Source organism: Cheilinus undulatus, linkage group 2, assembly GCF_018320785.1.
Source record: "Cheilinus undulatus linkage group 2, ASM1832078v1, whole genome shotgun sequence".
NCBI classification, from domain to species: Eukaryota; Metazoa; Chordata; class Actinopteri; order Labriformes; family Labridae; genus Cheilinus; species Cheilinus undulatus.
Genome location: NC_054866.1, coordinates 7301523 through 7328137, shown reverse-complemented (window position 1 = coordinate 7328137; position 26615 = coordinate 7301523). Strand labels below are relative to the sequence as shown.

General features: G+C 39.2%; 1 protein-coding gene across 4 annotated transcripts in view; it reads left to right on the top strand.

Annotated features, from left to right (window-relative positions):
• Positions 1-25646, top strand: part of ets1 (v-ets avian erythroblastosis virus E26 oncogene homolog 1) — a 97243-nt gene extending 71597 nt beyond the window's left edge. For 2 of the 4 annotated variants that reach the window (XM_041806090.1, XM_041806106.1), the window contains 7 exons: positions 300-419; positions 2568-2768; positions 3031-3108; positions 5739-5984; positions 9217-9477; positions 20003-20121; positions 20401-25646. In XM_041806090.1, coding sequence (XP_041662024.1) covers positions 300-419; positions 2568-2768; positions 3031-3108; positions 5739-5984; positions 9217-9477; positions 20003-20121; positions 20401-20616 — 1241 coding nt within the window. In that variant the 3' untranslated portion in view covers positions 20617-25646. Of the gene's footprint in view, positions 1-299; positions 420-2567; positions 2769-3030; positions 3109-5738; positions 5985-9216; positions 9478-12977; positions 16242-20002; positions 20122-20400 lie in introns of those variants that run through there. The other 2 variants (XM_041806098.1, XM_041806113.1) reach the window with 2 other exon arrangements.
• Positions 25647-26615: the final 969 nt, after the last annotated feature.

The window sequence follows — 26615 nt, the reverse complement described above, 5'->3', positions numbered from 1 at the left end:
GATCACGGCCAGATACAACAGTGTTGACTTGTTTGCGTGTGTCTGTATGGATATCTTAACTGAACGACATTGACAAGTCTCTTCTTCCTGCTGTCTCAGTCTCAATTCAATCTCCATTCGATAAGCTTTATCAGCATGAGATACATTACGGGGCACGTTTTTGTAACTTTAGAGGACAATAAGAAGGAAAGAAGTGCATCAAATTTCAATACTAGTGAAATTAAAAATGTGGAGTAGAAAATACTATGACTGAGAATAATAATCAGTGTCCTTTGTTCTTTATATTTTGTGATGAACAGATCCAGAGTGTGGAGACGTCCCCCTGCTAACTCCAGGAAGTAAAGAGATGATGTCCCAGGCTTTGAAGGCCACCTTCAGTGGCTTCACAAAGGAGCAGCAGCGGCTGGGTATTCCCAAAGGTGAGGCTTCTGTCAGGGGAATTAAATCGGATGAGCACAGCATGAGCCTTTAAAATCACTTCAACACGATACATGTCATCAGATCAACTCATATCCCTGCATGCTTTAGATCTGTCAGTCAGTCCGTCAGTATGTCTAAAAGCACAGTAAAGGTAAGCCACAGTCATGTCCTTCCCCCAGAGCTTGCGTACTATTTATTGACAGGTGTGTAGTGATTCAGAAAATTCTCATTCACACGCCACTGACGCAGCAGTGGGAGCATCCTGGGGCTAAGTGTCTCGCCTAAAGACTCACTGGTATGTGGCTGCAGGAGCAGTGGATCGAACCCACAACCTTCCGATTGCGAGACAACTCAGCCAAACAAGCCTCAGTTGCCCCATATTGGAACTATGTGGCTTCCCTTCCAGGTCACAACCTAGAAAGGACTTTTCAGAAAATGCACAGAATTCCTGGTCCAGTTTGGGTCCAATTGAAGTGTGCATGTACTAAAGTAAATGGATCTTCAACCACATTACCAAGCTCTGTTAAGACTCATCAATGCACATGGGTTTGAGCAGGTTTTCCTTCCCCCTCACTACTCCGTGTTATTTTTCTGCAAGTTCTAACAAAACCAGTGGTTGTGCACCAAATGTTGTAATACTGCCAGTAATTGTGGGGTCAGTGTAGAGTGATGTAGCAAACAGTTAAAGCCAGAACAGCAAAACACAATAAAGAAGAATGATAGGGAAACTGGTGATCCTTTACTCAAACTTTCTGTGGAAATATTACTGATTATTGTGCAAGAAGCTATAAATCAGGGGTGTCCAAAATGTTTACCTCTGAGGGCTGCATATGAAAATGTATAGCTAAGGGAGGTGGGGCCACTTTCATATACCTCACCTTTAGATAGTAAAGTTAGTAAAACCATTATTTTGACGGTTAAAGTATGCTCAGTGATTAGGTATGCTTAAACAGATAGTTAATGGCTGACGAGGCAATTAGCCAATCGTTAAAGGATTTTAGGGAGACCAGTCAGATTTCAGGGGGCCCTGGCTACTACTGGCTCTGCCTCTAAAACACCATTGGTACTGCTATTAGCCTTTGTAATCCATCAGGAGATTATAAATCAAACTATTGCAATTATTTTGGTTCCCAATGGGTTTTTCATTGACAGTGTTGTCTTCATTTTGGCACAAAAAACTCACTTCAGTAAATTCTTCTGGACAAAATGTTTGTTTACTGAATTAGCATGGAAGCACTGCCTTGTGCTGAAAACAAAAAGTAAAATACAAGCACAAGCTTAAGTTTAAATATGGGCCATATTTCATTTTGTTTCTAGAATTTGCTGCTGGCCAATCAAAAAAGGGCTGTGAGCTGCATTTGGCCCCCAGGCCACAGTTTGGATACCCCTGCTGTAAATGATATTAGAACACCTGGGCACAGTTGGCTGTGATGGCTGTATAGCTCAAAATATACAGGATTATTCACGAAGGAAAAGGGAGCATAAAAGAACTTCTACTCAGACTTTCAGAAATTTTACTACTATTCCAGTCCTACTTTTCATGTACTTTAAAAGCTCAGTTTTAGTCAGTCTTACAGCATTTCCACTCTTCTAACTGCATCTTCTCGTACTGGCTGAGGTCATTTTTGAAGGAGTCTGTCAACACCAGGAGACACCCAGTTATTTCAGAAATGACTCGTCCATACATTTAAGTCAGAATACTCTGACATCTCAACTATGTAGACGCAGAGAGACAGTGAAATAATGAGTTAGCTCACCAAACAGAGGCATACCACAGAGCCTCTATCTATCTATCTAATCTTACTATATCTGAAAGTGATGGTTCTGACTTTGCATTGCCAGTGTTGTTTACATCCACTGCTGTTTTCCTTTTCTCTCGTTGATTGACTGTCGATGGGTAGACATATTTACCGCAGAGATGACGTGAAAGATCTGAGAGCAAATTACAGTGAGCTGCAGGTCATGGAGCTAGATTTAGATAAAGGAAACATCTTCTGTTTTCTCATGTTGCTGGCAGATTGAATTTTTGAGTAGTCATGCAAATATTCTAAATTCTTTAACTGTGGGTAAAATGCATGCAGTGTTTTGCATTACAGACACTGTATGCCAACAGTGAAATAACAATTCCCAATTGTGATCCTCTTCAGATCCCAGACAGTGGACAGAGAACAACGTGGCTGAGTGGCTAGCGTGGACAGTTAATGAGTTCAGTCTGAAGAATGTCGACTTTGACAAATTCTGCGTGAATGGAGCCAACCTGTGTGCGATGGGGAAGGAGCGCTTCCTGGACTTAGCCCCTGACTTTGTGGGTGACATCCTATGGGAGCATTTAGAAATGCTTCAGAAAGGTAAATACACTTTTATTCACTAATTCACTTTTGTTAAGACATTAAAAATGCTTTCAGAACTGAACCTCCAGGCTGTATGATGTGAGGAAAACCTCGCATAAAAATAGGACTGTGTTGACTTTTACAGTTGTAACAGGAGCCAAACAGGAAGACACAATTTAGCTCAGGCCATTAATTTTTGATAATGCTGGATGCAGTTACGTGATACATGAAATCAATGGCGGGGTCACTGACGCTTGTTCTCTATCTATTTTTCATGAAGAGGATACAAAGCATTACCCCATCAATGGACTGACCTCCAACTTCCAGGAATCACGTTATACCTCAGACTACTTTGTCAGTAAGTACCCATGGCACTCATAGACAATCACTCTAATAGCACGGGGCATGTGTCTCAAATATGAATGGAAATCATGCAAGAGAGGTTATTAATAAAATAGAGAGGGGTCAGTGTTTGGTAAATCCATCTTTTCAGCCATAAGACAATAAATGAAAACACGTCTTTGGATTTAGATCCCAGAAATAAAAGAAGAAGAAGAAATTAAGAGTAAAATTAAATATAGGTGCAATATTAAATGGAGAAGTATTGTACAATAGGTCAGAATTTCCCTAAAGGTTCTCAGTCATCCTTTTGATTGCAGTTCTAAGTCTCATCCAACAAATACAAGAAAATAGCATCAGAATTGGACACGTACAACAGTTTTCCCCATATATTTAGAGGAACAGTATGTAGGATTTCATTTTGGTGTGCTTTCACACCAAACTAATTTTTGAGTGCAAATGCACTTTTGTAAAACACTCAGTATACAATGCACAAAAGACAAAACATAGCATGTATTTCTTGTTAAGGTGTATTCAGTAAAGACATGAGAAGACAAACAACCACGTTGACTGACAAGATACAGTAATGTTGACTGATTTTTTTTTTTTTTAATTGTTTATTTGACAGTGGCCGTGCAAAAAAAAAACTGCTAAGCCAGAGATAGCTATAGAGCTAATTTACATCTGTCTTAAGTCCCTGGGCAGGAAGATATAAAAGAATATACAATAGAAATGATAAAAACAAACATACTAGCATTTAAAATAATACAAGCTCAACGAAAGTCCGTCACTAAAAAAAAAAAAAAAAAACACATTTAAAATAACATATTTGTCCCAACAGGACTCTGCATCTACACTCAAAAAATAATTCAACCAAAAATCTGGACTTAAAGTAGTTAAATTACATGTAAATTTTCCATGTATTTTGTTCAAGGTAAAATGCTGCATTAAAGTAAAGCGTAAAAACTTGTAAAGAGCTTGAAATAATGAAGTAACTTGGTAATATCTTGTTGAATAAAAGCAGCGTTGGAATGTAACTAAGTACATTTACTCAAATTACTGTAACTGAGTACTTTTCTGTGTACTTGTACTTTTTTGAGTAGATTTTTAAGTCACTGTTATGTTTACTTAAGTATATTTTGAGTGAAGTTTTGTACTTAATTACATTTTTAAAAAAGCATCGAGTACTGAGTAAAAACATAAACACTAAAAGCCACAAGGAGGTCCAAGCTTTCTGCCAACATGAAAACAACCAATCGTTTGGCTTTCACAACACATGACGCTCAGTACATGCACATAGCAGAGAGTGATTCTGTATTTCTTCCCACACTTTTTGCGTTGTGCTTTAGGTTAGATCACACCTTATAATAATTAACCTGTCTGGAGATCCATATTTTCTTGTTGTTACTGCACATTAAGGACAGCTCATATTTCACTGTGAAAGCCCCTTGGGTATCAAAAGTAGCTACTCAGTACTTTGAGAAAATTTTAAATGAATTTCTTTTTAGTTTTACTTGAGTAGATTTATAGACCAATACTTTTACTTCTACTCAAGTACATTTCAACAAGAGTAACTGTACTATTGTACTTTGTGTACAATGGTCTGGTTCTGTTTCCACCTTTGAATTAGAGTGCAAATTTGCTTACCTTTGTTTTTAAAATCATAGCCCTTTACAGACGATTGCTTAAACACCCTGTAAAGTGAAATCCAAAGTTTTTGTCTTAACACACTAGATATGTTGGAATATGGTCGCTGTAAACATGTGAAAACTCTGAGATGTACCTGTGACTGAATTCTGGATTTAGACCGTTTTTCATCTCTTCCCTGGCTGGGTTTAATGTGGGCGGAGTCATGATGTCATGAGCCCACATATTGGCCCCGCCCCTCTAACACTAAAATATAAAATCACAGAGCAGAGCAGCACTTCATAACTTCATAACACAGTGACCTCTCACACAACAAACCTAAATACAGATTCATTTTCACTTTACAGGGTCTTTAATTTTCAGCCCCTTTAAAGTGGCTGACCTGATTCAACAGACGTCCAGCCAATTGGTGCCAGTAGTCTCACAATTAGTGAAATGGGGATCACCTGAGTGCAGTGACTGTAGTATAAAGGCACATGTGTCTGGAAGGTCCATTCACTGGTTCACTAGCACTAACTGGCTGGACCTCTGCTGCATTAGGTCAGTCACTTTAAAAGGAGTGACACCATACATGTGATATGTTGATCAATTTTCCTGGCCTCAAAGCTGATGACTGAAGGATCCGGCTATAATCATGCATAAAAAGTTAAGTCCGACTTCAGTGTTGGGATGATAGCTGAGTGAGACCAATGCAATTAAGATCAGGCTGGACGGTTTGAAGTAATACAAATACATGAGCTGATTCATGACTATAGCTCTGTTCCTGTGTGAATTAAATGAAGAACAACTGCAGAAGTCTTCATCGTGGTTCCTATAAGAAGCTCAGGCCTGTGTTGTAGGTGTTTGCCATCCTCAAAGTAATCACTCAGACAGCAGCTCAGAACGCACAGCACAGGAGGGATAATGACTCGACTCGTCTAAAATTGATCTTCCTCTTCTGTTCTGCTCTCGCTCTCCTTCTCTGCTCTCTACCTACACTTCTGTCAACCTTTGTGTTTCCAGGCTATGGTGTTGAGCATGCTCAATGTGTCCCTCCTTCTGAATACTCAGAGCCCGGCTTCATCACAGAGTCTTACCAGACGCTTCATCCCATCAGCTCTGAGGAACTGCTGACGCTCAAGTACGAGAGTGAATACCCTACCGGCATTCTGCGGGACACGCCCCTCAACCCCCTGCCTGGGGACTACTTCACCATCAAGCAGGAGGTGGTATCCCCGGACAACATGTGTGTGGGACGCCTCAGCAGAGGTGAGGGATGGAGGACTCAGTACTAGAGTATTAGTGCCATTTCAGCACATATCTAAATGAAGAATAAGCTGCTTTTTTGTTTTTTAATCAAGCATTGCTTCATCTGAGAAATGGGACCAAATGTGCATACCTGTTTTGGTGATTAGAAATGGTGTCTGTGTGGGTGTCACCGTGCGTGTAGTTGTGCTGAAGCTACCAGAATCTTGTCATGCCACATCAGTGCTCATGTATTAGAGGAGAAGAGAAGCAGGCCCTCTATTTGGTCTGTGGTTCATGCACACTGCCTCTACACTCCTGACTAGGTTAGGTGGAAAAAAAAGCAAACCTTATTGTTTTTGTCAGAGTGAAACACGAACCAAAGCCACAAAGTGTTCTCTTGCTGCCCGTCCTTTATGTAAAACAGTTAAAGCTGTGTAACCTTTCAAGGTTTTTTTTTTCTCCTTTCCTCGACTCAGCCTTGTGGGTAAGGAGATAGAGGTGTCATCCTCGGTTTGCAAGCATGGGGTTTTCTCATGAAACTGTTTGCTTTTCTGAAATCACAGGCTTGTTTTCTCTCCCAGCGATCGTTTACAGAGGAATTAGCAGCATGGTTTACATTTAGAGCCATAAAGCTAGGATTTTGTTCTTGCAAATCCCCAGCTGTATAAATGAAGAGCATGTACCACGTCTCCTGCCAGTGCTTAAAGCATTCGCCCGCAAGGTATGAGGTCCAATCCCCATGCATCACACATACCAAGCTTTTCAGCGTTGCATTGTGCTCCCCGACGTGGGAAAGTATTTAGAAGAACAACTGCTATCCACATGTGGCTTCAATTACAGCACTTCTAGATTTGACATCAATCGCTGCGCCGCATTATCTGTCATTTGATAATGACTCACCATTCAAAGACTCCTCTTATCTTCTCCAAGGTCAAAAATAGCAGCAGGATTTGTGCGATTGTCTTCCATTTAAAATCAGATCCAAATGGTGGTAGTAAAAGGGAAATGAGGCGGGAAATGGAGAGAGATGTAGCACCATGCTGAACAAAACAGCTCTGTGAGAAGCAACAAAATTTTCTGATTGAGTTGTTTAGTTTCTTATTAAACATTTGCATTTTTTACAATGCTGCAAGAAAACTCCAATTAACTATTACCACCCTTGTGTTCTTAGATCTATTCATAGTAATGCCTTGCTTTAACAGAGACATGGTGCAAATACAGGCTATAGAGTATTTTCAAGTGTAATATGATAGATAAGGATGCCTAGATCAGGATTTTTGTGCCATTACCAATCACTGATACTGACATTTGTTGTTTGATAAAGCAGCTGGTTTGGTGGTTGATCTACCTTCTTAGCTTCATCGTATACAACATGCTTAACTTTGCTCAACAGTGCAATAGAACCTCGCTGCAGACAACAGATCTCCTTGAATGCATGCATAGTTGGCATCCCAGTAAGTGCATGTGCAGGTGACTTCCATTGGTGCATGCAGCAGCAGACTCTACCATCCACTGCTTTCAGCCATAGCTTTTGGAAGAGATAGAGAAGTTTTAGAAGAAAGAAAGAGACTGATGTAAAAAGACAGAAAGATGGAGGCCTTGGAAAGATTAAATATATTCAGCAATGGTAATGTTAGTTGTTTAACAAAAAGTTTGGATAAAATACAAGCACTGAAATAATTAAAAAGATAATAAAAAGTCAGTTGAAAAATAATTTATCAACATCCACTGTCTGCAGCCAGGTGACTCCAACAGAGCAGGAAGAAAAGGAACAATGCAGCGAGTTCTCTACAGCAGTTATTCCCAACCTGGGGTCCAGGCCCCCCTAGGTGGGGCTCTAAAGATTTCAGGAGGGGCGTGGGACCCTGTCTGCTCTGATGTTGTACTGTTGTACTTTTTTTTTTTGAAATAAATCATGATAAGAAAATTAAAGTGCGACAGTGTAGTGGAGCCACCCTAAAAGATAAAATGATGGAGTTTAAAAGGTAGTTGATTAAAAAGGAAAAAACCTGAAAATATCAGAGTTTGTAAGTATTAATTTTTGGCATAAAATCTAAAAAATGTCAAGTTTCTTAAAATCTTAAAATTACAGTAATGTAAAGTCAAAAAATTTGAAGCAACCAAGCTGAAAACTGGTTGGATTTTTAACTTTTCACCTTTTTAACCCCAAAATTCAAAGTTTTGGTTGATGTTATGACTTAAGTAAAAAAAATAAATAAATAAAAATAAATAAAATAAAAGTATTATATATAAATTACTTTTTTTTCTTTTTGCCTGTCATGTTGGGATTTTGCCATTGGAACCAGTTCTGGGGGGGCTTAGCTTTTCTTAGATGTGAGTACGGAGTAAGAAAAATCTTTGGGAACCGCTGTTCCACGGTGTAGCATGGCAGTGCAATTTCCCAGTACATGTAAACACAAAAATGCCTTGTTAGCTCAGTCTTGTAATAACTGCTGAGAATAATATTTTTTTCCACAGGCAAATTTAACCTCTACAGTCCTGAATTTTTCCATACATTAGCTGGTATCACACCGTGTCTCCTGCTTATGTCCACAGCTGATACAGTGGTCAGGAGTGTCTACTGGGCTAGTCTGAAAAGTTCATTGAAAGAAAGTTTGGATGCTATAATTTTCAATATTAATAGCATGATTTTATCAAGATTTCCATACACTATTTGTCTGGTTGAACTATCCACAAACCAGCTGTTTGTAATTTGACAAACTGACTTGCAGGCAGCATCATCAGTCAACTTGAGTTTAGCTGCAACAGCCTGCTTTACATTGCAACTGGCCCTGCAACTTTCTAAGACATTTGATTTCCATTGCAAATCTCTGGTCAGATGTAGAATTTAAACACATTTTAACATAGCATTATGTCCCCTCGTTCAGTTAGCTTACTGACTTTAATCCTGATGGTTTCAACTTCAGTTTCAGCATTGGATTAAGATATGCCACTAAAGGACTCAAAACAGAGCTTTCAAGCTGACAGTCAAAGGTGCTGCATTTTGGTTTTACTCATCTGCCGACAGTTCTGTTATATAATTACACCACAGTGCACACACGGTGCTCTGACATCTGCAGACACCAAAATATTAACCACAGGCTGTCAGAAGGGTTGCTACAAGCATTTAAGCTGATAATAATCACATACTGATCAATCAGGTCGTCTCTGACATTGTTTTTGTTCAGTTTTCTTGAATGTAATAATATTATTTCTTTCTCTTTTGCCCTTTCTTCTCATTCTCCCCTCATAGGTAAGCTCGGTGGTCAGGATTCGTTCGAGAGCATCGAGAGCTTCGAGAGCTGTGACCGATTGACCCATTCATGGAGCAGCCAGTCTTCATTCAGCAGCCTGCAGCGGGTACCATCGTATGACAGCTTCGACTCGGAGGACTACCCCACTGCCCTGCATGGCCACAAACCCAAGGGCACTTTCAAAGACTATGTGAGGGAGCGCTCAGACCTCAGCAAGGATAAACCTGTCATCCCAGCGGCAGCGCTGGCAGGATACACAGGTAAGATGTGCAGAGGTCGTACAGTTCTTGATATAATCTCAGTTTTACCCCCAAAAAACTGCTGCAGCATCATCCAGGCATGCAATTCAATGAAAATGTTTAACGTGTCACAGCAAGAGGAAGAAAGAGTTGTCAAAAAATACTCATTACAGAGAATGATGCTAGGCTATTAAGTCTGATAAATCAGAATTTAGATGGACTTCTAAGAAGGACTTTGTTGCAGAATGTACTGCTCAATTTCAAGGCAAGAAAGTGCAAACAATGCTTCATCACTCTTTATTCTGCCTGTTAATTTAGTTTAAATGCATTCAAGGTGCAGTGTTGATGTTTTTAAACCTGATTGTCAGCACATTTGGGTACCAGAAGTTCAAAACAAGAGTCAGTAGTAACAGCAGAATAAGCTATTTAGCATTGGCAGAGATTTGGCAGATTTTCCATGGATGCACCACATACTCAGCTCTGCTGCTCATCCCACAAATGCATAATCCTTGCAAATGTGGTACCATTTAAAAGGGAAATAAACAGGCTTTCCAATGTAAAAGATTTAATGCCAAGAAGCATTGTTACAAGAAATAATCCGCCAAACACAAATTTCCTTCTTTTTATGCCAAGTTTTTACATAAGGAAGATGGTTAGGGTTAAGGATGTTCTGCACAGGCCCCAGCATGCATTGTGACGGCTTTACACAAAAAAAGAAGAATACAAAGCAACACCTTTCACCCCCACAGCCAGAGTCATACACATTGCAGGAAACAAAATAGATTTTTCTTTTCTATTTTTCTCTCTCTCTCTTTCTCACAATCTTTTATCCATCTCACTTTTCATCTACCTCCTTGTTATCTGCAGCCCGCATCTCAACCTATTTTACCAGGTCGTCCTAGCAACGCTGGTTAAAAAAAAGTATAGAAATTACGCCTGCACTTGCACATAGCACAAAAAGTGGTGTAAAATTATCTCTTTATCTCATGAGGCATCTTCGTACTCGTTCAAAGAGCTGGCTTACATGCTCAACAAGATGTGGGGGCATCTGCACACTGCAGAGACAAATGCACTCAAGTTTTATGTATGCTTTTGTTCTGTTTGTTTTCCTGAAAGAGGTGAAGGAAAACTGGTCTTGATGTCTACATTACTAGCATTTGAAATCATGAGTAGCTAATGTACATATGGAACACTTATTTTATTAGTTTAAAAATTGGATTGTCAGAGAATAGAGCAGTGAGTGTTGACATTGAATTGCTTATTCATGCAAAAGAGTTTGGGACTTTTTCAGCTGTGTTTAAATTACAGTCACAAGGCTGCAAGATTATCTGCACCAGAAAAAGGGGAATTCCAAAGCAATTCTTTCAACGTTATAAACAATGCATACGCCAGATATGAACTGACTGTCCAAAACTTGGTATGCACGAGTTAAGTTTTCATCTGTATGGTAATTAGTCTAAAAGGCATTTGCAGAACAACGAGTCATTCATGCCTAATGATGCTGGAAAGATGTTGTCTTTCACATGTAATGAGATAATGTGGAGTAAAACAGTCTGAAAACCGCTCTAGTGACTGTTGGAGGATACATTGCTCCCTGCAACCCTCTTGAAAACAGTTAAGTTAAAAAGAAATAAAAAGATGAGATTAGAAAATAGGACATGTTATGCACAAGAGAATAATGTCATATAAATGAAAGAGATAAATGAGAGAGCGGACAAAACAGCTTTGATAAACAAGATGTTCTTGTTTTAGTATGATCATTATTAACAATGTTCTCCCCTAGCATTACCACAACACCTCTTTACTGTCAAAGTAAACACAGATTTCTACAAGGTAATGTCAAAGAAATAAGTGACTGCATAAATATTCAGCCCCTCCAAGTCAGTATTTAGTAGATGCACCTTTTTGCAGTCACAGCTCTGAGTCTGTGTGGATAGGTCTCAGTCCGGCTTGCACATCTGGAAACTGATATTTTACTCCATTCTTCTTTTCAAAACTCTGAACAGCTGTGAACAGCCCTTTTCAAGTCCAGCCACGAATTCTTTATCAGGGGTCCGGGCTTTGACTTGGTCACTCCAGAACATTAACCTTGTTGTATTAAAACATTTCTGTGTAGCTTTTGCTGTATGCTTTGGCTCACTGTCTCACTGGAAAATAAAGCTTCTACCAAGCTGTAGTTCTCTTACAGATTGGATAAGATTATCTGATATTTTACTGCATTAATTTTACCCTATACCTTCTACCAGGGTTTGGCTGCTGAGAATCATCCCCACAGCATGATGTTGCCGCCACTGTGCTCCATAGTGGGGGATGGTGGGTTTGTGGTGATGTGCAGTGTTTGGCATCTTGTCTGATGGCCAAAAAGCACCACTTTGGCCTCAAGAACTTTCTTCCACTTGACCATGGAGTCTCCCACATGTCTTTTTGTGAACTCTAGTCCAGATTTAATGCAAATTTTCTTCAACAGTGACTTTCTCTTTGCCACTCTCCCATAAAGCTTTGACTGGTTAAGAACCCTGGCAACAGTGTCTTGGTTGCCTCTCTCACTAGTCTCTTTCTTGAATGGTCACTAAGTTTGTGAGGACGGTCTGGGCAGATTCACACATGTGCCATACTCCTACAAATTCTTGATGATGGATTTATTATCCATGCCTCGACTTAAACTTTTTAATAACCTTTCTTCAGAGTTGGTTGGGGTGTTCTTTTGTCTTCATGGTGTAATGGTAGCTAGGGATATTGATTAACCAGTGACTGAGCCCTCCAGACACAGGTATCTTTATAATATACTCACATGAGAGGCATTCACTGCAGTCAGGTGATCCCCATTTCAGTAATTGTGAAACCACTGATTTGATTTTGTAAGAATCTGTAATCACTTTGACATTCAAGAGTTTTTGGGGTTTTTTTTGGGGGGGGGTTGTCTTTTTTGTCTTAAAAGCCAAATTATAATGGCCATGATTGATTGATAAAATAAATAAAATGGCAAAACATCAATGTGGGGGGGTGAATACTTTTATCAGCACTGTTCATGTGTTGATATATCCCCGCTGATGCCATTTACTATTTCAGTTATGACACCTGACATATATCAGTTATTAATACTCATATGTTACAAGTATAAGAGACTCCAAAGAGCTCATGCGTGAAAGCCTACCAAGTATGTCCTTCAAATGCACTCTAATGCATTTCCCCTAAGGAGAACATGCTTTCCATTAACTTTTACACAGTATAGAAACAGAACAAAAAAGATGCAAAAATACCCCCATTTTTATGAGAGAGAAAAATGTTGAGGGGCACTCTCAAGCCATCTTTAGGAGCAGCAGGAAGTAGAGCGTGGTGTTGCAGAGATGGAAGGATTCTGTACATGAATTGTATGTGGACTACGTGGGTTTTTGTGTTGGTGAATGATAAAGAGAGGAGAAAAAGACAGCAAAAGAGAGAGAAAAACTAAATGATAAAAACTGCAAAGTTCTAAATCGATGTTTATGACAGCTTGACAACTTGCTCTGCTTGACTTCCAGTCCCATTCAGACAGGTGACACTTGTGGAAAAACGACTTGGAGCCTGATAAAGCTGCAGAGAGATAAGTAAAGCATAAGTTGTTGTCTCTGTGGTTTCCTGTGACAAGTTGCTACTTACACCTCTGTTTACAGTGCCAACAGCAGGCTCCAACATGATGAACTTTCAACATGTATAAAGATACTTTATTTACTGCATCCCGACTTCTTTTTAGGCTGGAGGTGTCACTGCTGTTACTATGCAGAAGCAGCTAAGTGTAATTTGGATGCATTAGCTTTGCAAGTCCTAAAAATGAACACTTTATAGATGAAGTGGGCACATGGCTGGTAGAGGCACTGAGGAAGCAGAAGAAGTGTGACAGTCAACACAGCAGCAGAGACAATGACTAAGAGTTTTAAAGGCAAACTGAAGCTCTCTACGTCTATTGCCACTGCAGAAAGATGAACAAATATTAAACTTGCAGGGAAAGATAATTCTGTTTTGGAAATCAGTGTTCAAACCTAAAAATTAAGCTTTGCGTTAGTTCGTGCAGGGCACAAAGTCATTCCTCTCTTTTACTGCTACATCAGTGCTGATTATGCCACACTGCTGCTAGCAAAGCGTCACCTCCTCCACCCCAGCCTCCTCCTTTGTTGACACCACACAGTAAATTGCGGCTGAATTAAATTCCATTGTATTCCAGGTACATTGTCATAACTGTACAGTGATTTCAGAAGCATTCAGACCCCCTTCACTTTTTCAGTTTTCTTGTGTACAGCCTGATGCTACAAATGAAAAAAAACATTTATTCACATTAATCTACACTCAGTACCCCATTATGATGAAGTGAAAAAAGACTTTTTTGCAAATTTATTAAAGAATTAAAAGCTGAATAATCACATTGACTTAAGTATTCAAATCTTTTGCAAAACACTTAAAATGTAGCTCAGTTTCCTCCCATTTCTCTGGATCTTTGCTAAGATGTTTCTACGCCTTGATTGGAGTCCACCTGTGCTAAATTAAACTGATTTGACATGATTCGGAAAGCCCCACCTCTCTGTAGAAGGCCTCACAGCTGACATTGCATATCTGAGAAAAAAACAAACCATGAGGTCAAAGAAACCACCAGCGGACCTCAGAAACAGGACTGTTGACAGGCACAGATCTGGGGAAAGCTATGAAAAAAGTTCTCCTGCACTGAAGGTTCCCAATAGTAGAGTGGCCTCCTTATTTCTCAAATGGAAGAGGTTTGGCACAACCAGGACTCTTCCAAGAGCTGGTTGCATGGCCCAACTGAGAAATTAAGAGAAAAGGGCCTTTGTAAGGGAGGTTACCAAGAACCTGATGGTCACTCTGACTGAGTTTTAGAGATCCTATGTGGAGATGGGACAAAGTTCCAGAGGGGCAACCGTGGGCTTTATGGCAGAGTGTCTAGACAGAAGCCTCTGTGCAAAACATGTGAAAGCATGCTTGGAGTTTGCAGGAAACTCTAAATGAAAGCTTGTCTGATCCATGTTGTATACTTTTACTAAACAGTGTACATCAGTGTATTTTGGCATGATATGGATCTATGGATCTATGTTTGCATACTGCATGCAACATCTTTCATATTACTTGGTATGTTTTGGCCAAATCAGTGCACACCATTTGTACTAAAGCATCAATTTTGGCATGGTTTTTAAATTTAGTCCTAGGCTTTAGTCTATAGATTGAAATATCTTCAGTTTTAGTCACATTTTAGTCATTTCTACTAGAGCCGAACCGATTGATCAGCGGGCCAATTATAGCAAATCACAGATGAATCAACATCAGCCAATATGTAGCCGATTTATTAACCCTTAAAGCTCACGTGGCACAGATACGTGTGGCAGGCACATCCCTTTAAAAATCACTTGGTAACATTTGAACCGTAAGTCGTGGGCACTAACATTTTCTAGTGAGCCCAGAACTTGGCTGACTTTCTGGAGTCTTTGAGGACATTGTTGTCCTCTACAACAATACGTGACACAGTTTATAAAAACGTTGATGATTTTTGAACCGTAAGTCATAGAAACTTACTTTTTTCCTCTGTAAGCTGACCATTTTTCTGTTTGTTTGCTACCATCGATGCTCTAAAAGACGCCGTTTTAGCAAGCCTGGAACTTTGGGTGACTTGTCAGTGTCTTTGGAGATTGAATCCACAGCGTTACATCCAATAATAAGCGTCTTTTTAAACAATTTTTAATCCATTTTCGATCATGTACTTTGACCGTCTCCAGTGGGCAGCCATATTTGTTTGACATGCAAAGCATTGTGGGAGTTGTAGTCGACCAGTTGCGTCTCTACTGCTTAGAGGAGTAGAGACGCAGGAGTGGAGAATAAACAGTGATAAATGCAACTGTTAATTCACATGTCCACCATTATCTAATAAAAGACTATTACACATTTTAACGTTGTCTAAGTTGCATCTTTGTGAAATAAACAAAGATAATATACATGAACACAAATTCTTACATTTATATCGGTTGGGCTCTAATTTCTACTCTTCATAGTCTTGCCTCATTTTCCTTGACTAAAAACTAAAATCCTAAAAAACCTCCTTAGAAGGCCATAAAGAGTCCTTACATTTTATTCTTTTGAACATCTATTCTCTTTGCCTTAATCTGGTGAAAATCATACTTATTTTTTATGCACCCTGCAAAAACTGGCAATCTGCAGCTGAAAGGTCAGAAGAGCTACAGATTCTCCTGACCTAACAGCTTGTGCTCTCTCATACCATTTAGTTTGAAAGTCAGATGAAATCTTAATTACATTTCAGTCTCATTTAGTTGCCTTGATAAAATCTAAACTTACTTTCGATCTGAGTTTGGTCCTCGAAGATTTACTTTTACTGTCCTTAGTCTCATGGAAAAAAGAGAGTTGAGTAACAATTTTAGTCATAGCTTCAGTCAACTGTAGTTCTGGAAGCAGTTGGGAAAACAGCTCTTGTTGAACAACTAGGTACTGTATTGCCATGCATTTTAAGTATTAGAAATAGAGGCAATTACTCGTTCGAGTTTTCATCAAGTTGCAACACTACATTTAATTAAAAAAAGCATTTTTAACCTTTATTTGTGTGCACATTTAGCCAAATTGATCCATATTTTTGTCTTAAAATCCAGTCCAAGTTTGCAGCCATCTTTCTTTTAATAGCCTCAAATGCTCAAAAGTAATTTAGCATGCTGTGAGTCAAAAACTCGCCACTGCTGTGAATGCGAGCCCCCACCAAACCCTTTTGACACACTATGCTTTTTCAATGAGGCCCATTGTGCATGAAGACTTGAAACATATTTTTGGAAACTTTTTTTTTTGTCAAAGGGTCGCCTACGTTCTGGCATGAGAGCACATGGGGGTTGGTAAAACGGCACTGTATCACCCTTATGTGGGCCCGCTGTTACAGAAGCAGACTTTTGGAATGCGAGTCAGAGTTTTCTGTCTGAAAGAGACTCAGTGTTGCACAGGCACTTATTTTCCAAAAGTCGGGTGGCTGTTGTCATGCACTTTCTCCAGCTTCAGCAGGAGTAAAGAGGACCAAAAGCACCATTTCAAGTGTTCAACCCACACGTCTGTTTCCCTGAAAGCTTTTGTTTGTGTTCTATAGGGGTGCGTTTGGTTTTCTGAGGCACTCGAGAGAGGTGACTTCTGCTCAGCTCTAGTTTTGCTGAGGCGGTGTGCTGCATAGGCAGGTGTGATTTCAACATGCGAGCCTCAAAAGTGGGTGGGTTAGTGTATACGCTGAAAAAACCACAAGTTCAAAGTGTTCTGCCGTGAATCTAGTTCAGAGAAAAAGACCAGCCCTTTTCTGCTTTTCTTTGTTCTGCTTTCCCTCTCTTTTTCCACAAGATGAAATGAGCTGTTGTTAGAGCACTGAAGTTCATTTTTGAACAGTTTAATCCATCCCTTTTATCAAGAAAAAAATGTGATCTATTTAAGTATTAAAGATCTGCCTCTCTCACACATTCTGTATTTTGAGTATTTATGTGCTGTCAAAGCCTCAGTGCAGTTCCTCTTATTTTAAACCAGTGATTTCATCAGAACGGCACTCGGAACAGACACAGACTCTGGATTCACATACTGCACAGGGCAACTGGCAGACAAGGGAATACATGATGAATGGCACTGTTGTATTTAGGAGGACATTTGGTTCCACTTCTGTACTTCAGTCTGACCCACATTAGAAGGTTTACTCGGTCCCTCTTCAGACCAAAGTGAATAATTGGCATAAATATTTAACACATTTATTCATAGCTAAAGTATGTGTTTCAGAGATGGCCTGGTTAGTGCTAATCTGGATTCTCCTCTTATCTTTGAATTGTGTTTAAAGGCCACAGTTTTGCATAGAACAAGAAATGTCTTGCATATTCATCTGTAAACTTCCTTTTTCTTAAAAAGTGTACTCTAGGATTTTTACGGAGCATCATCATACTACAGATGAAGCAGAGATAGAATAATGCTTATTACTTTGTGTAATGCAATATTTTGGAGCTCTTTATGTCTATGAATAAAGGGGTTGAACCTTGATGTCCTCCCTCTGATCTTGTTTATAGCTCGCATTAACGTGTTTTAGGCATTCAGAGACAAAGTGGTAATCATAATGATAGGTGTGGATGTGGATGCACATTAATGCATACTGAAGACTTTATTATTTGTGATTTAAAAGGGACAGAGCTAATTAAAGACCATAAGTATCAAAGTTTAGCAAAACTGTTCATTTTTGTTTGTTGTCCCTTGGCAGGTAACAGAAAAGATAATACAACAACAAGAGCAATGTGCAAGCAGGTGATAACAAGATGAATGTAATTGTGCATATTAAAGTGAAAGTTGTAAAGTGCTATTTAAGGTGCAAGCTGGCATTTTCCACACGTGTGTTGCAGACAAGTACCAAAAGTTATTTAAAAGAAGGTGCTAATAGCTGTTAGAGCAGGTCTAAAAACATTCTTAATGACTACAACCACTTCTGCGCCAAAGGTGGACAGAGACTGCAGGAAAATGCTTCATAAAAAGGTGATGCATGGACACGCGTCTGCCCCACACATGCATACAACAATAAAATCAGATACGAGACAAAAGGTCACAAATACTCATAACAGTTACGCTATACAAAGCAGGCAATGCATGCATGCACAGGTATATGAAGGCATGCATTGCACAAAAACAGAAAAATATATATTATAAAGTGCATTGCAAGGCAGATTGGTACAACGCATACGTACGTATGTGCTGCAGTAGATCTGCATGGTTGTTCTGTTCCGGTTCTTCAGATGAATTATGAAGGTGGTATATTTCCAAATTTTACTGCCCCTAACTGACGAAATGAAGAAGAGAGCATCCAGGTACTCGTAATGCATGTGGAGGTGGTTTAAGATTGGTGCTGCATGATTTGGTAACAATGTGCAGTTGTTATTATACTGGACAATATTTGTGATAAATGGTATCATGAGTCTACTTGTTTGGTTATGAGGGGAAATGTAGAAAACAGTGGCAGTTGGAATTCTGTATTTACCAATTCAAACCATGAAAATATTATGTAGAATGTAGCACTGCTTTCAAAATAAGTTAATAGTAAAAAAAAAATAAAATAAAGGCATTTCTACAAAGTGCAACAGTGGCTCTACTGTAAACTTAAAGGCAGATCTGCAGACATTTTTTTTAATCCTTTTAAGTTCTACTACAAATACAATAATACAAAAATGTTTGCGGCCTTTTATGCAATTATGTACCTGCACAGCCTATCATTGAAAATGTAATCATGATTGTGATTGCAATAATATTAATGGTGCATCAGCAGCACTATTTGGGATGCTTTCATCCATATTGGTTCAGTAGTGAAGACACTATGCATGCATTCAAGAAAACTGCAGAAAATGTGCCCTATTTATGTCTGTCCATCCTCACTCGTGGTGATGGGAATTCCATTTTTGTTGAAATTTCAGCTCAGAAATAAGAGATGGTCTTTCTGCCTCTGTCTCCTTCATTTGGTTCCATTTTTTTATGTCTATTTACAGGGTTCCTGCAGATCCTTAAAAAGTCTGAAATTAGACTTTTAAAATTTAAGACCATAAAAAGTGTCAAAAACATTCTAGAGGGCACTCTGACTTTGACTTGTCTTTCTCCAACTTTTATTTTTCCATTTTAATAATTCTTTTTTGAGCACATGCTTGTTGCGTATGTTGTGATGAATATCACTTTGCCATAGATCTAAAGAAAAGAGGCATTAAATGTGCCATAAATCTTTACATTTTGTTGTTCATGACCAAAATCTCTTTGTCTTATATCAGCTGACATTAAAGCAGATAATCCAGCTCTGTCTGGTGTGAAAAGACATCTAACATGGCTTTTTATTTTTGACACTTTGCCACACACAGATGGCAGTAGTTTTTCTCATCTCAGGCCTTAAAAAGTGTTAAATCAGATTGTTAAAATTGTGTAGGAACCTTTATTAAATAAACAACAAAGTGGAGAAAAGGAAATATCATTGGCATTAAAGAGGTTGCTCTAGGGAAATTTACATCGTTACTCGATTGTGACTTGATGTCCTGATTTGAGTTGTTTTCCAATCTTACCGGCAGCTTATAAGGTTTATTCACTAAATAAGATAGCACTGTTCCCTTTAAAAGCATGATTATGACAAAGGGAGGGAGAAAAGCTGTTAAAGAGGTGCTGTTAGCCTGCTTGTGGCTAATTTGCCCCATTTCTTTGCTCCATTGCACAAAGCAAATAAGGATACTTAGCCACAAGCTAAGAAGCACTGAGTCTTTCAATTTTATACAAGTGAGCATTAAGGCTAAGTGGGCATAAATAAGCTAGGAAATGTATGGGCTGTTATTTACAGGAGAGTTTGGAGAGCAAGTTTTGATTCCTGATGACGTATTGTTCATGCAAAGTGTGGAGGCGCCTACAAACAGTGGCCCACTTGGTATCTAAATGCCCTACATGGATGTTAAGCAGGGTCTTATCTAGTTAAACTACTGACACCAAATCTAACTAATCCTCGCCCTGTCTTTCTCTCTCTTTGCCATCTGTTCTGCAGGCAGCGGCCCCATCCAGCTGTGGCAGTTTCTCCTGGAGCTGCTGACCGACAAGTCTTGCCAGTCCTTCATCAGCTGGACGGGCGACGGCTGGGAGTTCAAGCTCTCTGACCCAGATGAGGTGAGAGGCCGTGACCCCGCTGGTCACTGGTACACGTGCTGGGAGGTCCTGAATGTTTAGCCAGATGAACAAGATGTCTTCTGGCTTTGGTGCAACCTTTGTGTGGCTTGTTTGGGGGTCATCAATCTTTAGGAATGGGTGACTTTGCTGGGTGCTTAAAAGGCTTTTAAACATCAACAAATCAATAAAAGCATGCTCAAAAATAAGCTAACTTTACTTGAATATTCTGCTATTTCCATGGGTTGATAATTAATATTTACATATTTTTTGCATCTCTAGGTTGCTCGGAGATGGGGTAAGAGGAAAAACAAGCCCAAGATGAACTATGAGAAGCTGAGCCGTGGCCTGCGCTACTACTATGACAAGAACATCATCCACAAGACATCAGGGAAACGCTACGTCTACCGCTTTGTCTGTGACTTAAAAAGCCTGCTGGGCTACACTCCCGAGGAGCTCCATGCAATGTTGGACGTAAAGCCAGACACGGACGAGTGAAACAAAGAAAAGAAAGAGGAGAAGAAGACAGAAGCTAAGGTGCCACATTGACTGTGGCTCATAAAGTGGTCTTAACTGTTTGTTAGAGTCAGTACACCATTTTCTTTTGGGGACCAAAATGTTTTTAATGGATAATTGTGGTCTTTATCGACTTCGAGCTCCTGTCTCTCAGACCACGTTTTAGAAAGAAGGCACATGCCAAAAGCCTGTATCCGTACCCTGTTGCATTTGAGTTGTGTGTGCGTGCATGGAAGTGTGTGAGAATGTGCTGGCATAATTTAGCAGCTGGAGGCAGATGGAGCACTGTTGGGTGGAGTTCAGGTTCTGTTCCACCCGAGTAGCACAGCAGGGAGAGAAAGTGACCAAGACAGAAAGTCTAAGGAAAAAGTAAGACACCGAGCAAAATGAAATTGTTTATTTTATTGTCAGGTTTTAACAGAGAGCAGGCAGAAAGATCTTGCGTTTAAAGAATTGTTGCCAAAATGTAAAAACTGAATTAAGGAAAGGTTAGAGTCAGCATCCCCACTGTTGCTCTTTTGCAAAGTGTAACTTTTCAGCTTGGACCAAAAAAAGTGTTTGTTTTTCAGAGCATATGATTGTGCCAGTATTATATTGTTAACAGGCAAATATTGGAATGAATGTTTCTCTTTTTTTGCCCATGAAGGTCTGACAGTGGAACCACACATAAGAAGCCAAGTTTACCTGTCTTCTCGGAGCCTTTAACTGAAATGTGCTGATTCGTCATCAGACGATCTGTAGACACTGGCCCTGTTCTTTGTGTGAGATGACTCATACCCAGAGAGTCTGATAGATGACTGAAAGAAGCCGTTGCTTTTGAAACTGACGCTTTCACCTTTTAGATGTTTGCCACCTTGTTAGAGACATTTAATGTGACTGAAACTTGTGCAATTTTTTTGCATAAGCAAACCAGTATTAGCGAACTGTAGACAATCTATGTGGGGGGGATTCAGGAGTCTTTGACGTGTATTTGTTTAATATGCAGATTTCATGCATAATTTGTCAGTTCACTGTCCATGTTTGTGTTGCTTTAGAAGTGTTTGGGTAGTCTTATGTCTGTCTGTATAGCTACACCACTAACTCAAAAAGGAAATCATCAAATAAGTACTCAGTCCTGAAGCCCTATCAGACCAAAGATTCACAATGTAGTGATACCAATATTTGTGTGTAGCAGGGTACAGATGCAGTGCTGTGAACTGTGGCGTTGCAGCTTTAATCAGGCTGGCTACAGCATTGACTACAATTCAAGCTATTGTAGAGTTTCCCACACATTGGTGACACTTTAGTGGGCCATCCTGGTATATTTACAGCCACCCATGTCTAATTTGCACACCTTTTTTCTTCTTTTTTAAAATCCATACATGTTAAGCATCCAGGTGTCAGCTCATGCATAAATGCACAATATCAGGAGTGATGTTCGATGTAAAAACCTGCTTCTTACACCATCATTTTACATTTCTCTGCAGCTACTTGCTGCAGAAATCCTACACTCCTGCAGTCAAGGATCATAGTCGCATTATGCAGCACACATGCAGCTCCTCTGCTGTTTAGTGTGAATAATGGCAGCTGTTTAGAATTTAGTCTTTAGGTTGAAATGCAATTTAGTTTTAGACACATTTTAGTTGTTTTAGTCTATATTTGGTCAATGAAAACACAAAAATGTTATACTACAGATATAAAGTCCTTATATTTTAGTCTTTATTTTAGGTCAAAACAGTAATTTTCTTTGAACTGATTTTATTTGCCATATTGCAAAGTTAATATCAATATTAAAACACGTGTATTAATGCACTATCAATACTTTAATTACTTTAAAATATACTGAAGAAAATACTGACTGACTTTGAAGGCCATGTAGTCTCTACTTATATTTTTACTGATTATCTGCACAGTAGAGAAATTGAATCTCCAGAAGTCCAGCATTAATGTTTAGCAGTTATTAATTGTCACGTATTGCGGTTATTTGTATTTGCCGGTGTGTTTGTTCTGGGATCCCCTGCCCTTTCATGAGCATGGAAAACATCAAGCAGGAACAGCATAGATTAAGGCAGAAGCAGCATAAAGGAGGAGATGGGGTGGAGGAGGGTGGCAGAGGGAGCAGCAAAACATAGCCAGGCTAAAGCAGTTTGAATATGGCAGCATGAGTGCAATAGCATATAGCATGCCAAGGAATCATTTGGCTACTGAGGGCCTTTGCAGCACTCGCCTGAACTAGCGCTATACGCTGGAGTTTTGGTTGTTGAAGTTAACACTGCCACTATAACTATGGAAATATTGAATGAAACATTTCAAAAGCAAGCAGTGTTATTTCAGCATTTTTATACAATGTACTGCTGATGAATACTGTCAAAAGAGTGGGAACACACAAAAAATAAACTTACGTAAATGGGTAGTTGTGATGATCCTTCTGCCACACTTACCCTGAAAGTATTGCATCATTCTGTGTGCACCACAAGAACATGTTTCAGAATAGAAAGAAAGTCATGCCAGCCAATTACCACCTTTTTAACAACCATCATGGCAAACCAGTGGCCAAGAATTGCATTATTCTTATATCACCCTGGTAGAGAAAAAAAAAAAGACTTATTAGTAAATGTTTGTTCTGCTTATTAGAGGCAATGCCAATTTCCCTAAATGACAAAACTGCTTTAGGAATAACCATCAGAAACTTACAAAACGTGGGGTATCTCTAGCCTTAAACCCACAGTATACATTAGTATTAACCCTGTGGTTATTCAGCTGAAACACCCATGTCTCCATCCTCTCTTTTCTGTGTTTTCACTTTTTTTGACACAAGCAGAGTTGCAGCCGTAGAAAGTAACAATCACTCTCCTCATTTATATCGTCTTCTATGTCATATGCAGCTAAATGACAGGCATGAAAAGTGGAAGAAGAACCTGAAGCACAAACACAGAAGCACATTGCTATGGTAATGATGCTTTGTCTCCTCCAGTTGCTGCATTGTAAACTGACAGTTCCTGAGAATGTTGCAGTTGCAAGTTTTAACTCATCTCATTGCAAATCTTTGGTCTGATCTTGGCTTCAGAATGTCCTATTATGTTGCCATGTATTGCATTTTGGTCCCGAGGAAGCAGCTGCAGTGTAGTAAGAAGGTTTAGCGTAGGGAAGAGAGACAGGCGTGGAAAGATGTTGACTAGAGATTTGAAAGTTGTTTACTGTGGGTAGATGTGTCTGTAGAGACTTGCAAGGTCCGACACGGATTGACTGAAAGAAACAAAGCAAGTTGGCACTGCATGAAGGTTTGCATGATGTGGGTTTTACTGCAAAAGCAGCTAGCGCTGAAGTTTCAGACTTGCGTAGGACATTTAAAGGTGTATTCAGGTAGTAACTTTTGTAATTTGTGCAGCTTACTCAGAGGATGTGCACAAAGATCCGCTGGTTACTTTCGAACGTATTGCCTGAAGTTTCATGGGAAAAGTGGCTGTACACTGGCCTTATGGGAAATGCCAAAGTGGAATATCATCTTAGAATACAATGTTATTGTTTACAGTGGCTGAATGTTACCCATATGGATGAAAATAGCTTTTGAGATGTCTATTTGTACAGATTGTATTTCATAATGCTTTATTGAGACCCAGATTACACAAATAAGCAAGAGACAAAGCAGGAATAATAACCAAAACCCATGTGAGGTCTTTGGTCACGCTGCTGTGGGTATCGTCTACAGCGCTGGAGGACAGAGACCAGAAATCTCTCACATTTTTTGAACGTGTTGACTTTTCTTTTATCTTTTGTTAACATAAAAAGCACATGAGATAAGGACACAAAGGAACGCCAGAGCTGATCTGGGTGACCGTTTTCAAGCAGTGACTCAAAATCCCTCATCAGTTGAAAACAGGAAGATGAAAAGTCCCTTCATGAGTTTAGAACTGTGTCCATAGCTGCTGTTTTTTGCACTGTACCCCCGTTTTAGAGCGGCATATTAATGTCAAGTTGGGAAAGCTGGCTTCGTCTTTCTCAGTGGTATCCATAAGGTCACCCTGTGCATTTAATATTTTCTTCTGTTCACCAGGAAAACATCAAAACAATATAAATGGAAGCTATTGCATGGAAAATGGGCCTTCTAAAAAAGGAGGAGCTGGAGTGGAGGAGGGTTGCAAGCCTAGCCATGCTATAGCAGTTTAAATACGGCTGAAAAAGCTGGAATACATTGGTATTGAAAGTGATCAATGCAAACACAACAAAACATCAGCTATGGACACAGACTCTTTATCATAAGCTGCACTGTACTTCCATTCTTCTCTGCTTGTAATGTTTACTCTGTTTCGTTCAGATTCTTCTGCTTGTGTCAGTGTTTTGTGTTCAAGAGAGCTTTAATCATTCTTCAACAGTAAGGGTTGTCAGTATCCTGGTTAAAACTTTTTATCTTTTTCCCCCCATACAAGGTCATACATTTTTGGCTTCATAAAAAACAATCTGTTACCGAAAATGTTAATATTTTAAGAATTATTTTGTCTGGAAAATGTACTATTGTTAAATGTCACGGATTACAATCTACTGCAGGTCTCTGTATAACTGAACCTTAGTCGGGCAAATGTACACGAGTAGTTTGTGGCATCTACATATCTCAGAATGGATTCAGAAGGAAAACTTTTTTGTTTCAGATGTTGTTGTTTTTTTGTATATTTTATAGTGTCTTTGTATTTTTGTTATGAGATCATTTTTATTGTATTTAGTTCACAAACATTTGAATATTTTTCAATAATTTATATTTTATAAAAGACAAGAGATGCAGACAGCTGGTGCTTACATGGGAATTTAAAGGTAGCGCAGGACAAAATAATGTAGCGACTTCTGTTATTTTTTTTTGTTTTTTTGTTTTTTGTTTTTTTATTATTTTTTGATACAGAAAAAAAGACCTGTCTGCTCGAGAAAAAAGGCTGATGCTGGCCCATCAATGATTTCTGCTGGAAAGGTTTTATAAACTGTAGCTTCTATTTCTAAAATGTACTTAATGTACTTCAAAATGTTATAAAATATATGTGAACAAAGATTTCAGACCTGTGTGGTGTTATTTTTCCTATCATTATCGCTTAAACATATCGGGGCTGTTGTTGAAAGATAGACGTCCTGTATTTGCTCTGAGTTACTGAAACGTTGTTTTGCAGGTCTCCATGGAAACAGAGCTGTTTTACACCTTTTCTACAGGAAATTTTGCGGTGTGAGGTGTGAGTGCTCATATACAGGTTACTTAAGGAGAGGGTGTGATGTTAGTCTAAATCAACTGAACCACAGCAGTGATGATTTCTAGAACAACTTTGACTGTGATATTACTTTTGTACAAGACTTATTAAAGCGGCGTATATAAGTGAGAAATAAAATCCACAACCATCTCAACTAGCTCCTCAGTTTAGCTGAAACTAGACTGTTGCACAGCACCGTAAACATTTTACTGCATCTTTAACAATAGGTTGTTTGCAGTCACATGATCCCAACTGCACATGGATGTCAGACAGGAGGCAGGAAGTGAAGACCACTGGTTAGGAATCAACAGGAGTGAAGAAAAGCTGGTACATTAAAGCTCTAAGTCAGGGGTGTCAAACTCAGTCACAGCAGGGGCCGAATTCTGAATTTAGGTCTAAACAGAGATCCTAACAGGGTCAACATGCAACCATAAACTGTCAACCTCATTTTCAACAGCAATTCATTATGGGGGGGGAAAACTGAGATTAAAAAGTCAAACTTACTAGTTCAAAATGTAAAAACACAAAATTAAATGTCAAATTGATGTTTTCAAAAGGCAAATATATGAAATAGTAAAACGCAATCATGTTTTAAAGGTTAACAAATGGGATTAAAAGTTGAAGATAGGAAGCTACTCCTTCAGAGTAGTCATCGGTGTCTTGGTGGCCTCTCTGGCTAGTCTCCTTCTTGCACGGTTGCTCAGTTTGTGAGCGGACGGCCTGATAGAGGCAGATTTACACATGTGGCATATTCCTGCCAGGTCTTGATGATGGATT